Raw genomic sequence first — 15,565 nt, 5'->3', positions numbered from 1 at the left:
GAATTCTTAATATTCCACATGGGAGACAGCATGATCAGTCTACAGTCCACACCTCATTTAACTTATTAATTTAACCTCCATCCTTCCCTGTCCCCAATTCTCGACTTATCAAGATACTTTAGAAAAAAGAAAATGCAATGATTTAAGTTATACTATCTTTCCTTGGCTCAGCTTTAATAAAATGCAAAACAGTGGGAAAACATGAAATAGAAAATAAACACTATATGCTGAATTTTCAGTAATGAAATCAGAATTTCAAATGAAAGTTAAAATAACAACAAATCAAATTCTATGTATGTTGCATTTAGTGGTTTTTAAACACTAAAAGTTAAGGAAAGGAACATATTTTGATACTATGTGACTTTGATACATAGACTAAATGGATCTAGTTTGAGTTCCTTTGGTTCAAACACTATTTATCTTGGTTTTATATTTCTGTTGGTTTTAACAGGTCTTTCTGGATTGTTAGTTTCTATTGTCTGTTTTTCAGAGAAGGCAATGGCAACCCACTCCAGTACTCTTGCCTGGAAAATCCCATGGATGGAGGAGCCTGGTAGGCTGCAGTCCATGGGGTCTCGAAGAGTCAGACACGACTGAGCGACTTCACTTTCACTTTCATGCATTGGAGAAGGAAACGGCAATCCACTCCAGTGTTCTTGCCTGGAGAATCCCAGGGACTGCGGAACCTGGTGGGCTGCCGTCTATGGGGTCGCACAGAGTCAGACACGACTGAAGCAACTTAGCAGGTAGCAGGATTGTCTGTTTTATAAATCTCAGTTTTCTCAATACTATTCATTTCAAAATATTTTAACTTTCTTAAATTTAATTCAATAAACATTTATAGGGAAAAGTAAAAAATCATACATTATTTTATTTTATTTTTCCCTCATCCTGGGAAAGACTGAAGGCAAAAGGAGAAGTGGGGTAACAAAGGCTGAGATGGTTAGATTAGATACCATTAGATATTAGGTAAAATTAGATACCATCACCTACTCAATGGACATGAGTTCGAGCCGACTCCGGGAGATAATGAAGGACAGGGAAGCCTGGCATGCTGCAGTCCATGGGCTCACAGAGTCGGACACAACTTACTGACTGAACAACATTTTTTTAAATGACCGTAATAATTTAAATCCTGTCCTCTTAATGAAACAACTTTGGTATGCTGTCACATTGATAGTTAAAATATCTGGAAATGGAAGTGAAAAAGGGCTCAAAATGAAAACATCATATGCAAATAAAGAAATGAAAACTATATTTCACGTACATTTCATAATTCTGTTATCAATTCTTTTTAAAATGTTAAAGTGCAAAAAAAAGGATTTTTTTCACATAAAAAAAAATTGTACCTGTTATTTTGAGGTTCATGTGCTTTAGTTTTAGCACTGATATCATAAATAAAATGCTGCTGGGTAATTATTATTCTATTTTCAGCTGTTGTATTTCCCAAGATGGTGATAACGGGATAACCCATCTGGAGAGTCCACTGATCCATTACTTCTTGTATATTTACGTATTTTCCATTCCTTTTTAAAGCCTTTATAATTAAAATTGTATAAATTAATTTTATAAACATGAATTATAAACATAATTAACATTAAACCATTTTCATGTTTACCTTTATGACTTATTTCAGGATGAAAACACTTAAAATCAGTGAAACTAATATACTGTGTTAGTAAAATTAATCTTCTTGCCTTAGCTTAAGCTTCATGTGTATATAACAGAAATGAAAGCTTTATCAATATTAACATTTTTAACCTAATGGAGGATAAAACATATTTTATTGTTAAAGCAAGTACTTGAAGCATCATTAACATATCCAGTGTGTCTAGCATTAAATGCTTCTATTCATTTATAGAGAAAAAATTCTTTACCGTCAATATTTCACTCAAACATGAATATCTGACACCATATTAAAATCAGATTTCAGAAGTATTATCATATTTGAAACTAGGCAAGGTATCTTAACAATTTGTAGCTGAATTAATTTTTAAACCTCATCATCCTTATAATACATCAAATACAAAACAAGAAAGCATATCAAGAAAAGGGAAACATAAAAAGTGAAAACAAACCATCAGTGTCAATAAAAGTTATGAATGTTTTATAAACTCAATTCAAATATTCAGGAAGAGGCTTTGGTTTTCAAGCTTCCTATACTTTACCTCTGACAGTGTATTCCAGAGATCATTTCTGGCTGCATTGCCATACTTATGAATAGTTAAGTAATCCTACAAAGAATATAAAATAGTAATTAAAATTCAAAGGCTAAGTAATTTCCAGTAAACACATTTGTTTCTCAGTTTAATTAATTATTTCCAATTGTTGGAACTATATTAAAATGATAAAGACATGCCAAAAAATAAAAGAATCTCATTTTAAAATATTCCAAAGAGATTGAACTATAGCATATTTTTAATTAAATCATCAAACAGTACCAATCTCTTAAAATTTATTTTCATATATGTCATCACTTCTTATGGACTTCCAGGGTCAAATATCTTCCTCAAATTTAGCAAGTTAAACTCAGGCAATTTTGAAGAAACCACTTATGCAGTGAAATATTTAGGGGAAACTTTCTCATCAGGATTTCATGCTGAAGTGTTGAAAACATATTTTGTCTTATGGGAAAAGAAAAAAAGAAACCAAAAACCTGACTTATATGTACAAATGCGAAGAGGGATTGTTTTGCCAAAAAGGTGATGACTATCTCCATGACCTCTCCAGTTACCTAGTCTCTCTGCAAAGGACAGGCTGCCTTGTACAAAACGATACATGCTTATTTTCATGAGCTTGAAACACATTAATATTTAATAAAAAAATCAATCCTGAGTTTATATACTATTTTAAAGCTTAGGGCTTCACATTTTCCATTTTCCATCACTAGTAGTTAACTGTATATACTTCTGTTTCATGTCTTTCTAAGAAGCATGGTTTATGTCACTGTGAATATGTTATTTATGACTCCTTGACATTATTTTTTTCTGAATCCAAAGTGGAAAGATCAATATAAAACACTGTTTTATGTTATAAAACAGTATCCCCTCATTCATCTGAAATTTCATGATCTCTAGAACACGTAGGTAGTAGGCAAAATTCTAATTTACATCATAGTACTAAAACTGAAAAAAAAAAATGCTGACTCCTTTCAGTACTTTATGTAGAGTGGAATACTTTGGGGATAATTAAAGTTGGGGAAGAAAATTTTCTGAAATACAAATTGTAGCACCTGTGACAGATTCCGCTTTCTTGGCAACTCACAGCACAGCAAATGGCAACCCCTGCTTAATCAGACCTGTAGAGATGCAACGCCCAACACTCAGCAATCACAAATACATTGTCACCATCAAGTGTTAGGAATAACTTTACTGAAAAATTACAAGTGAATGACCAATCTGAATCCTAATTTTGTCTTTGAACCTGCCATATGAAGCATTTCCATTTAGATCCCAGGGACCAGGATTTAAATCAGTTATTTCAGATTTAGTTTTCAGAATTATTTTTTATACTTGTTTAGCATTTAAATCAGAGAAGGCAATGGCACCCCACTCCAGTACTCTTGCCTGAAAAATCCCATGGATGGAGGAGCCTGGTGGGCTGCAGTCCATGGGGTCGCTAGGAGTTGGATACGGCTGAGCAACTTCACTTTATTTTTTCACTTTCATGCATTGGAGAAGGAAATGGCAACCCACTCCAGTGTTCTTGCCTGGAGAATCCCAGGGATGGGGGAGCCTGGTGGGCTGCCGTCTAGGGGGTCGCACAGAGTCGGACACAACTGAAGCGACTTAGCAGTAGCAGCAGCAGCATCTAAATTGGAGAAGGAAATGGCAACCACTCCAGTACCTTTGCCCAGAAAATCCCATGGACGGAGGAGCCCGGTAGACTACAGTCCATGGAGTTGCAAAGAGTCAGACACGACTGAGCAACTAAACTGGGGAAAAACAGGAATTATGAAACATAAATTTAAATTGTATTTTCCCTGTAGCTCAAACAGTGAAGAAAATGCCTGCAATTCGTGAGACCAGGGTCCAATCTCTGGGTCGGGAAGATCCTCTGGAGAAGGAAACGGCCATCCATTCCAGTATTCTTGCCAGGAAAATCTCATAGACAGAGAAGCCTGGAGAGCTACAGTTCATGGGGTAGCAAAGAGTTGGACACGATGGAGCGACTAATACTAACACCAATGAAAAAGCATTAAAAGTAGAACTATTTATTATTGGGTTCTGCTTATGGATAGTGCTGCTCAAATAATCCAAAAGAGAGAACAAAGGAATACTACACAGACCTTGAAGGTCCAGTAGATAACTACAGGTTTCTCTTCACGGGCAGACCATAAAAATCCAATGGTTCGTGAGATCAGTTGTCCTGGGCCCAATGGTAATCAACTTGAGCTCTTGGTTCACTCCTCAATTTAGAATAAATTGCTTCAAATGTATGTTTCAAGCAAGCTGAAATGGCAATTATCCAAGCTTGGCAAGGCGTTCCAACTTGCCTGCCTCAATATTCAGGGCAGCTCAAGCCTTCTTGGCCTGCCAGCAGACCCATTCAGTTTTGGGGTGTTCTAGAATCCTACGCATGTCATCTCTTTTCTCTACAATAAAACCCAAATGTTTTCCTCAGTAATTGTAGCCTTCCTCTTGCACAAATATAGTCATATTTTGAATTGAAATTTTGCTTGGTCTTTGTAGAATTACAGAAAAACGTAAAGAACAGTGTGCTTTTTTGATGATCAATCGTTTATTTCTTTGTTCATTCTACAAAATGTAAGGCGCACTCTGCCTGTGCCAGGCAGCTACCAGGAGCTGGGCAGCAGTGGTGGATAAGGTGTACTGAGGACTGCAAATGAGACAACCTGTGGAAGGAGGGTTCTGTGACTGAAGGCGGGCAAGCTGTGGTGCAAGAACCACTTGACAAGATGAATGAAACATTTGATATGAGTTTGAATAAGACTTTAAGCTCCTTTCAAAACTACAAGCCAATGAATATGGAGATGGCTGGAGTTGTGAACCAGAAATGAAAACTTATATTATGTGTATGAAAGTCAATCAATTTGACATTACAATACAAAGCAGAAAAATGATTTAATATTAACTCTGTAAAGAGAATTGTGGGTTCTCTACACAAAGTATTTCAGAAACAGTAGAGCTGTTGAAAAGAATGAAACAAAGATGGCCATCATATTCTAAAGGAATATAACTAACAATATAAACTGATTAAAAGTTAAAAGCATGTTAAGCACAAGTATAGTCTGATACATAAAGTGCAGGAATGGAAGTCTGACTGTTCAAATCCATCCTCCAATGCTTCCTAGTTAAATGATCCTTGGCAAGTCACTTAACTTCTTTGTGACTATCTTCATACCCATAAAAATAAGGATAATAAAAGTAACTGCTACATAGAGGTTTTCTGAGGATTAAATGATTTAATATCGATACAATCTTTAAAAGTGAAGAGTGCCTAATACAGTAATGTCTATTCAATAGACAGTAGCTGCTATAATCTTTTTAATCATTTCCAGCTACAGGTTGGAAAACAGAGTAACAAAAAAAAAAAAGGCATCATTAACGGTAATAAAGAACATAGTACATGAGAACAATAATATTTGTCTCCCTTTTAGCTGTGTAAGTTGCTTTATATTTTTTCATTAAATCCCATGACAACATTTATGAGTTAGGTGTTAATATTATCACTCAATAAATCCAAACACCAGAACTGAGAGACTCCAGCCCATGTCCAAATCCTATACCTGTCTATACAACTTCTGACCCAAATCTAGTATCTGTGAGATGACACACAGGTGACTAAGAGTTTTGTTCAAAGCTGAACTCATCATCCTCCCCCGCATCAGCTCCTTTTGGGAGCACTTCCCCAGGAATAACCCTCCATCCACTGCAACCAGAAATCAAACAAGATGGCTCTCTTCCCCTCCCCACTACATTCAGATAATGATAAAACATTCTCCCAATACTCCCCGTTCCTTTCGCCTGTTTCACAATGACTCTACACTATTTTGTCCAGATATACTGACTACTGCTATTATTTCTGTTTTCTCCCTCTAGAATCTAATCAAATCACTCAGCCGTGCATAACCACTTTTCATCAAATACATACATGAATCCCTGCTGTATTCAGAATGTCATTCAAACACACTTCAGTGTAACTTAAAGGTGTCCCTCATGGTCTGGTCTCTCTGTACTGCTCCAATCCCACCCACTACATTGTTGCCTCCCTGCCTCAGTTTAGTCATTTGCGCTTTCTTGAAGCAGGTGCCTACTGACTACTTTCCCCCTTGTCTAGCTCCCGACACATGCAGTTCTCTACGTACTCTTTTCTCCTTTGCCCATTTGAATTCAATTCAATCTCCAGGACTCAAACTTACTTTTGTTTCCTCTGGAATCCTTTCTTTTGCATTCCCACTCTCTTCCTAATTCTGAGTTAAGTACCCCTCATATTCTCACATTTCAATATACAGCAGCAATTATCACACTGTGTCATGACTGCTTGTTAGTTAGTCTGGCTGCCCACGTAGTCTGTTAACTCCATGAGAGTGAGATCCCACGATTACCATTTACTGCTATTGAGCCAGCACATATGTGTCCAGCCTGGTATCAGTACATGTTCAATATATTTGCGAGATTTCTGACTTTCCTTACACAAAATGCCTTTCTGCTGACAGCTGACAATGCAGAGAGAGAGATTTCTTGTACCTAAAACATTTCCCCCCAAACACCATCTTTAAACACTTATAGAGGAATTTATTATTTCAGTGCTTATTTGTCAGAGATATAACTTGCATTGATGTATACAGCTGGCTGTGATGTCATCAAGAGTGTACACTATATTGGATATGAGACCATTTTTTGTTTTACTTTCTTGGCTAACAAGTAACACAGTTCATAACATTTTATGTATAAAAGCCAGAGGGACTAAAAAAGACAAAGGGAAAAGTAAAAAGTGCACTGAAGAAGTAAAGCATTATTATCTTTTAAGATTTACATAGAAATAATTATGGAATACTTACTCTCCTATTAATAGGCCCTTCAGCATGCTGAAACAGAGGATCAAACATATATAGGGTGTATTCTTTATGACATGGAGGGAGAGTTTGACAAAATTCAAAGATGTTTAGCTGCAAGTAACAAAAAATCCAGCCTGGAATGACTTTTTTTTTCAATAACAAGATTTATTTTTTCCAACTATAAGAAGATGAGATAGTGCTACAGCTCTTTTCCAGTGGAATTCTTTAGGCTCCACATTTACCTAAGTTTGGCTTCATCTTCAGGTTTGGGGTTAGATTGCTGAAGCAATCCCAGTCAACATATTCAGATGGAACACTGCACAGAGGAAATAAGGACTTTCTTCCTAGGGATCTCTCTTTAAAAATTAGGAAAAGTCTCCGGACTTCCCTGGTGGTCCAGTGGCTAAGATTCCAAGCTCTGACTGCAGGGGGTCAGAGGTTCAACTCCTGGTCAGGGAACTAGATCCCACATGTCGCGACCAAGACCCAATGCACCCAAATAAATAAATAAACAAAAACAAATAAATATATTCTTTAAAAAATCAGGAAAACTCTCCCTCAAATCCTACATCAAACCCCCCATGTTTCCCATTTAACAGAATTGTATTATGTGCTGTAGCCAAAATCAGTTAGTGAAACATTTGGGGGAAATTGCACAGGTCAGGACCCTGTCCTGTGAAGTAAATGATTATATAGACATGGATGAGAGCCCAAACAAAATCAAAATATGCTTGATAAGAAGGAAAAGGAGACTAGCTTATGGGTAGGCCACCAACCGTGTTTTCTCCAGTGAGACAAAGGATGCAAGTATGGGCCTCAGTGACGTTGGGAGGCAGGATCCCATCTACTTGTAAGAACCATCTGGGCAATGCCAGGTAAATTGGGCATTGGTTTTTCTATGTGTCAGGAAGTTTAAAGCAAGGGTTTGAAATATTGTTCCTTTCTATTAAGAATAATTGTAGCTCAAAATATTTGTAGTGGGCATTTGTCATTCCTCTGTCTTTCCAGCATTTAAAATACCACTTTTATATGAGGGTAATAACTCATCACGTAATCTTACAGGGAAGTGAGGGCTCTCTCGCTTAGAAATGGAAGGGATGAAATTCTCTCCTCTCCACTCTCCCTGGCAGCTAAAGCATGGACACAAGTGGACACTTCATCCCAGGGCAGTGACTCCTACAGGATCAAAGCACAGGAGCAGGAAGAGCTGCAATCACATTGCCTGTGACGGTGACACTGAGGGCCCAGGAACAGCTATGCTAATGGCAGCAACTGCACCAACCAGCCTTACGACATGACCGTGGCTACGTTTCTTCATTTCTGAGTCTTCCTTGCATGCATGTGAGCTGAGTTGCTTCAGTCACGCTTAACTCTTTGTGAGTCCATGGACTGTAGCCTGCCCGGCTCCTCTGTCCACAGAGATTCTCCAGGCAAGAATACTGGAGTGGGTCGCCATGCCCTCCTCCAGGGGAATCTTTGCAACTGAGGGATTGAACCCATATCTCTTCTGTCTCTTGCACTGAGTGCTTTACCACTAGTGCCACCTGGGAAGCCCCTGTGATGCTTTCTTAGTTACGATGATCTGTTTTGTAAGCCTGATTCTCCAGCCTTCCCAATGAGTCCAACGACTGGCCTGAAGTGTTAGTCACTAAGTCATGTCCAACTCTTTGCAACCCCATACTATACTGAACTATACTGTCCATGGAATTCTCCACATAAGAATACTGGAGTGGGTTGCCATTTCCTTATTCAGGGGATCTTCCTGACCCAGGGATCGAAACTGTCATCTGCAAACAGTGAGAGCTTTACTTCTTCTTTTCCAATCTGGATTCCTTTTATTTCTTTTTCTTCTCTGATTGTTGTAGCCAGGACTTCCAGAACTATCTTGAATAATAGCACTGAAAGTGGACACCCTTGTCTTGTTCCTGATCTTAGGCAGAATGCATTCAGTTTTTCATCATTGAGAATAATGTTTGCTATAGGCTTATCATATATGGCCTTTACTATGTTGAGGTAAGTTCCTTCTATCCCATTTTCTGAAGAGTTTTAATCATAAATGGGTGCAAATTTTGTCAAAGGCTTTCTCTGGACACTCAATGACATAAATCAAAGCAAGATCCTCTATGATCCACCTCCTAGAGTAATGAAAATAAAAGCAAAATAAGCAAGCAGGACCTGATTAAACTGAAAAGCTGTTTCACAGCAAAGGAAACTATAAGCAAGGTGAAAAGACAACCCTCAGAATGGGAGAAAATAATAGCAAATGAAACAACTGACAAAGGATTAATTTCCAAAATATACAAGCAGCTCATACAACTCAATACCAGAAAAACAAACAACCCAATCAGAAAGTGAGGAAAAGACCTAAACAGACATTTCTCCAAAGAAGACATACAGATGGCTGACAAACATGTGAAAAGATGCTCAACATCACTCATTATTAGAGAAATGCAAATCAAAACCACAATGCGATATCACCTCACACCAGTCAGAATGTCCATCATTGAAAAGTCTACAAACAATAAATGCTGGAGGGGGTGTGGAGAAAAGGGAATGCCCTTGCATTGTTGGTGGGAATATAAATTGATACAGCCACTATGGAAGACCATATGGAGATTCCTTTAAAAGCTAAGAATAAACCCACCATATGACCCATTAATCCCACTCCTAGGCATATACCCTGAGGAAACCAAAATTGAAAGAGAAACATGTATCCATTGTTCATTGCAGCACTGTTCACAATAGCTGAAACATGGAAGCAACCTAGATGCCCATCAACAGATGAATGGATAAAGAAGTTGTGGTATATATACACAATGGAATATTATTCAGCCACAAAAAGGAGTGCACTTGAGTCCGTTCTAATGAGGTGGATGATCCTAGAACCTAATATTCAGAGTGAAGTAAGTCAGAAAGAGAAAGATAAATATCATAATCTAATGCATATAAATGGAATCTAGAAAAATGGTACTGAAGAATTTATCTACAGAGCAGCAATGGAGAAACAGACATAGAGGATAGACTTACGGACATGGGGAGAGGGGAGGAGGGGGTGAGATGTATGCAAAGAGTAACATGGAAACTTACATTACTATACGTAAAATAGATAGCCAACAGGAATTTGCTGTATGGCTCAGGAAACTCAAACAGGGGCTCTGTATCAACCTAGAGGGGTGGGATGGGGTGGGAGATGAGAGGGAGGGTCAACAGGGAGGACATATATGTATACCTACAGCTGATTCATGTTGAGGTTTGACAGAAAACAACAAAATTCTGTAAAGCAATTATCCTTCAGTAAAAAATAAATTATTTTTTAAAAAACCATTTGAAGTCGGGCCATGCATTTCAGAGGACGCTTCTGCATTCCCTGACCTTGAGAAACAGAAATAAGAGACTGAAACAGTGACAGATGACCAACTGAATCACAAGAAAGCTCGGCTGCAGCTCAAAATAATAGTTTGGTTAATACATGAAGACTGGCTGGACATTATGAAATTAAGTAAAAGTGAGTAGCAAAGTATTGAAAAGGCATTATGTAAAATAACAGCATGCTTGTATTTTAATTCTATTAAATAAGAACACGATAGAAAGGTATAAATAATTATGAAATGTTTGTTATTAAATTACAACAGTTTCCAAGAGGAAACTCAGTAAAAATAGAAACCATTATCAAACATTTTGAGGTACAGCAGTTTCTGACTACAAGATACAATGAAAAAGAAATGGAATTTCAGAAGGAATGTTGTTTGAACAGCTAGAGCAATAATAGTTGAAAAGTCAGTTATATCATTGTTTGCAGACCAGTTTGATTTTTTAAATGTGTGCTTAACTTAAATTAACTTTCAGAAGTTGCTTAGTTACAGAAGTACTCATATTTCTGGAGGAACAAAAAGGCATTTTACGCTTTTAAAAATCCCTTATGCCACCTAATGAGTATAAATTTTGTAAACATCAGTATTCTTTCTTAAAGTTGTGAATATGCCAGAAAATTTTACATCAAAACAACCTGCTAGCCCATGAAAGATGTTTTGTTTGTTTGTCTTAAATTATAGACAGTGGCATGTTCTCAATTCAGTTCTGTTTTCACATATCTCTTATTTAGCAATTTTAGACCATACCATTCATGCCCCAACACGCAGGAACATCACCAGAGAGGCAATATTGCCGCTGCTGAATTTGTACTCCCATTCCAGAACAACCTGACAGGGTCTTACACCCGTCAGCAAAGTAGTGTGAATGTAAGTCTATACGGGTATTCTGGGTACTCAAATATCCCCCCCTCTCACTTCTACTGCTAGCTTGAAGTATTACTGAGACATAAAGTGAATCTAGGTAAAACTGAAGTTTGTGAATTCCTTTTTTCAAAGGCCCGGGTAAAGGGTTTTGACCACAGCAAGCTCACACAATAGATACAATACATCCTGGCTGGTAAAAATACACTGCCTTTTGTAAATCAAGATGCCCACTGACTGCAAGCCATGTATATGGAGTTTTCTTACTCAGCGCTGGTGAGTCACTGAGAAGAAAATGAAACTCAATTGAGAAAGAGATTATGATGTGCATATTCAGGAAAACTAAGAATTCAAGCCAATCTTTAACAGCCGTGTGATCTTGGGTAAGATATCTAATTTCTCTAAGCCTTAATTTCTTCAACTGGGAAAAGTAGATAATATAGTACTTACTTGAGAACAGTGTGCATAGAAAATGAAATAAAACAAGTAAAGCACTTAGGGGAAAAAAAAAAAAGTCTGCCACCCAAAGAAGCTGAGAAACTAGTTATTTTAAGATCAAGCTCAAGGGGAAAAATAGTCTAGAGTCAACATCTTCTTCAACCTTGTCTCCAAGAGAAGTCAAAATGTTCTAGAGAACCAAGGTAGGGAAATTAAATGGACTAACCTGTAAGAGGAAAGTGCTCAGAGGAATCTTATTTTTAGTTTGAAAAAAGTAAAACTGCAAGAAAAAGATTGAGATCAAGGTTTCTTTATATGTGAGAAAAGCTTAGAAACCTCCCGTACCCCAGTCTGAGGAAAGAAAGAGGCCTGGACTCTAAAAGTCTGCTTTTCACAGAGGTCTTCTGAGGTGCCGAGACCACTGATGAGAGGGCGGGGCAGTCACTAGTTAGCTCCTCAGCACGAAACAGCCACACCTAGGTGAGCAGCAAAGTGCCAAGGACACTAACCTGCAGGCACCAGAAAGGCAAGGCTTGAACAAGATTCATACCAAACACTCAAGCAATAACACTGTCTCAACTCTTCCCTGAAACTTCCACGACCGCTTGTCAGGGTGGATGTGAACACAGGGCTCTTCACCATGTGTTCTGGACTGACAAAGCTCCCTAGAACATTCTCCTGTTAGTGGGAGTGACTAAGGGCAATTCCCTAAGGACAGATTAAATTTCCCGTAGGCTCAGAAGCATGGGGATGCCTTTTATTAAATGTTAAAATCACATATACTGATATGAACGATATATTATATTATATAAATAATACTGTTGACACTGTTACCTAGATAGAGAGTTACCTCTCAGATCCTTCCTGGTTTTGTCTCCCTGGTTATTCAGCTTCTGTTATAGTTGTATCTGAATCAGTTTCTAGCAGATAGCCTCATCTCCTTTGCAGCTCTGTTTTGCAATTAGACTAGCTGGCAACAATCCCAATCCCGGACAAACTCAAGTATTTGCTTCTTAAAAACTTGCACAAGTATAGCTTAACATCACAGGAGAAAAATGATGCAATTTGAGCAGTTGAGTATTATTATAAATTCATAATCGCCAAACTCAAATAGGCACTCAGGACTACCAGGCAGCCGTGACTGCCTATGCATCCCAGTTGTCAGTCTTCAGACCTCGCTACCACGCAGCATGACCTCCCTTTCAGCTAGTGACCTTGCCTCACAGAACACTAAAACACAGATTTTGGGATTCCTTGGTGGTCCAGTCGTTAGGACTCGGTGCTTTCACTGCTGTGGGCTGGGTTTGACCCCCGGTTATGGAACTAAAGTTCCACAAGCCTCACGGTGTGACATAAATAAACAAATAGAATTCATCAGAAAATCAACTCCCTTATTTTCTGATTTCCAAATCTCCAAATGTCCTGGAAGTGTCTCTCTTACAGACTGCCTTTGTACTGTCTCAATAACCAAAGCCCCTGTTATCTTTTTCTTCTCCAGTGCTATCAACTTCTGTCCTGACTCCTTCTCTACCAGCCTAAAACTAGCACACCTGTCTCCCATCTTTAAAACAAAAAAACAATGGAGTATTACTCAGCCATTAAAAAGAATACATTTGAATCAGTTCTAATAAGGTGGATGAAACTGAAGCCTATTATACAGAGTGAAGTAAGCCAGAAGGAAAAACACCAATACAGTATACTAATGCATATATATGGAATTTAGAAAGATGGTAATAATAACCCTGTGTACGAGACAGCAAAAGAGACACTGATGTATAGAACAGTCTTATGGACTCTGTGGGAGAGGGAGAGGGTGGGAAGATTTGGGAGAATGGCATTGAAACATGTAAAATATCATGTATGAAACGAGATGCCAGTCCAGGTTCGATGCACGATACTGGATGCTTGGGGCTCGTGCACTGGGATGACCCAGAGGGATGGTATGGGGAGGGAGGAGGGAGGAGGGTTCAGGATGGGGAACACATATATACCTGTGGCGGATTCATTTTGATATTTGGCAAAACTAATACAATTATGTAAAGTTTAAAAAGAAAATAAAATTAAAAAAAAAAAACAAAAACTCTCCTTTGCCCTCTAACTACCTCCTCTGTTTTTCTGATCTCCTTCCTTGGCAAATTTAAAAAATTTTATCCTAAATACACTGTCTCTTCTTAGACATTTCCCACCCTTACCACCCTTTAACACAGTCCACTAAAGTCATTAAATATGCAAACTGCCAAAAGGAACACTTTTTAGTCTTTATTTTATTCCACCTCTCAGCTGCATTTAACCTCCTTGGTCACTTTCTTATTCTTGAAATATGCTTTTTTTCTTGACATGAGTGACAGCATATCACTGGCATTCTGCCTGCCTCTTTATTCTTCCTACCGGTGACTCAGATGGTGAAGAATCTGCCTGCGATGCAGGAGACCTGGGTTCGATCCCTGGGTCGGGAAGATCCCCTGGAGAAGGCATGGCAACACACTCCAGTATCCTTGCCTGGAAAATCCCATGGACAGAGGATCCTAGCGGGGGGCTACAGTCCATGGGGTCGCAAAGAGTTGAACATGACTGAGCGACTGACACTTACCTTGATACAGCCTCTTTTACTAGCACCTTCTCTTCCTTCCACTTCCAACAATGTAGCGCTTAAGGACCAAGTTTCAGGCTTCCAACCCAGAAACTTCAGAATCATTCTTAGGTGCCTTTTCTTCCTCTCATACCACACTCTTGTGGATCTCTCCTACCACACTCTTCAGCCAATCTATCCCTAGGTTCATTTCATCCTACCTTCAAAAAACACTGAATCTATCTATGTCTCTATATATCTAGTCACTCTTTAAGCCTTTGCCATCTCTCACCCAGATATTAAACCATCTTCCTAATTTTTATTACCTGATTCCCCTACCGGTATACTGATTGCCCCAGTCCAAATGTATTACTATAATTAGCCAAATAATTATTTTAAGTATAAATAGAACCAGGTTGCATCCCAGTTTTAAAATTGGTGAATCACCTCCCACTGCAGTCAGAATAAAACCCAACCTTCTTAAGCACAGTGCACTTTGGCATTGCATAATTAGCTCCTGTTCTATCTCTTGTCCTGACTAACTCTGTTCATCTACACTAGCTCCTTTCTTTTCCTCCCTCAGCCCTTTGTGCAAGCCCTTCCATCTTCCCAGAATGATCTCCCCCAACCCCCTTTCTCATCCTTCAGACCTCAGGACACATGCTTTCTTCTCAAGAAGGATTTTCTAAAAACTGAGTCTAAAGTTGCCTGACCCATCCATCTTATATGTTCTGTCACAACATCCTATTTTTTTCCTACCTAGTATTTATCACACTTCGGAAACATATCTGTATTTGCCTTTTTCCTTTTTAGCATCAATCTTGTCCAAAAATATGATTCATGAGATCAGGGGGCATATCTGTTGTGTGTAGCATACCCTGAATATTTAAATACTTGGTACATATCATGGTGTCTGACATTGTGTGGCCATGCAGTATGTGTGGAATAAAAGAGTGACTGCACATATCTGATGGGTGAACTACGTGGATATAAAGAGAGGCAGGAAGAGAAATCACAGTTTGGTTTATTAGCACAAAGGAAAGTTCTTGACACTAAAATGAGTTACTGCTCTTAAGCGGGAAATGATCTGTAACATAGTCATAGAGACAGACTTTGAGCAGAAGTGAAAAAGTGAATACAAGAGACTGATTGCAAAAGGAGTAAGATGCAGGATGACACACGGAAATCCCCATTTCTTTGTGTGACATACTAACACAGAGCCTTCTCTTCCATAGACAGAAATATAGAGGTAGATCAACATGGAATTTTGATAAGTTTGATAAGTAAGATAGGTTCCAAACACAT

The 15,565-nt window shown here is 38.3% G+C and overlaps 1 protein-coding gene across 1 annotated transcript in view; it reads right to left on the bottom strand.

Annotated features, from left to right (window-relative positions):
- The window catches only part of TRHDE (thyrotropin-releasing hormone degrading enzyme), a 446,185-nt gene that overhangs the window by 102,057 nt on the left and 328,563 nt on the right, over nt 1-15,565 (bottom strand). Inside the window, 2 exon segments of the mRNA XM_010840948.1 lie at nt 1,350-1,537; nt 2,169-2,234. Of these exon segments, the coding sequence (XP_010839250.1) occupies nt 1,350-1,537; nt 2,169-2,234 (254 nt within the window).

This window comes from Bison bison, unplaced genomic scaffold (assembly GCF_000754665.1).
Source record: "Bison bison bison isolate TAMUID 2011002044 unplaced genomic scaffold, Bison_UMD1.0 scf7180017864151, whole genome shotgun sequence".
In the NCBI taxonomy this organism is placed as follows: Eukaryota; Metazoa; Chordata; class Mammalia; order Artiodactyla; family Bovidae; genus Bison; species Bison bison.
This window is presented reverse-complemented; position numbering and strand designations above follow the sequence as displayed.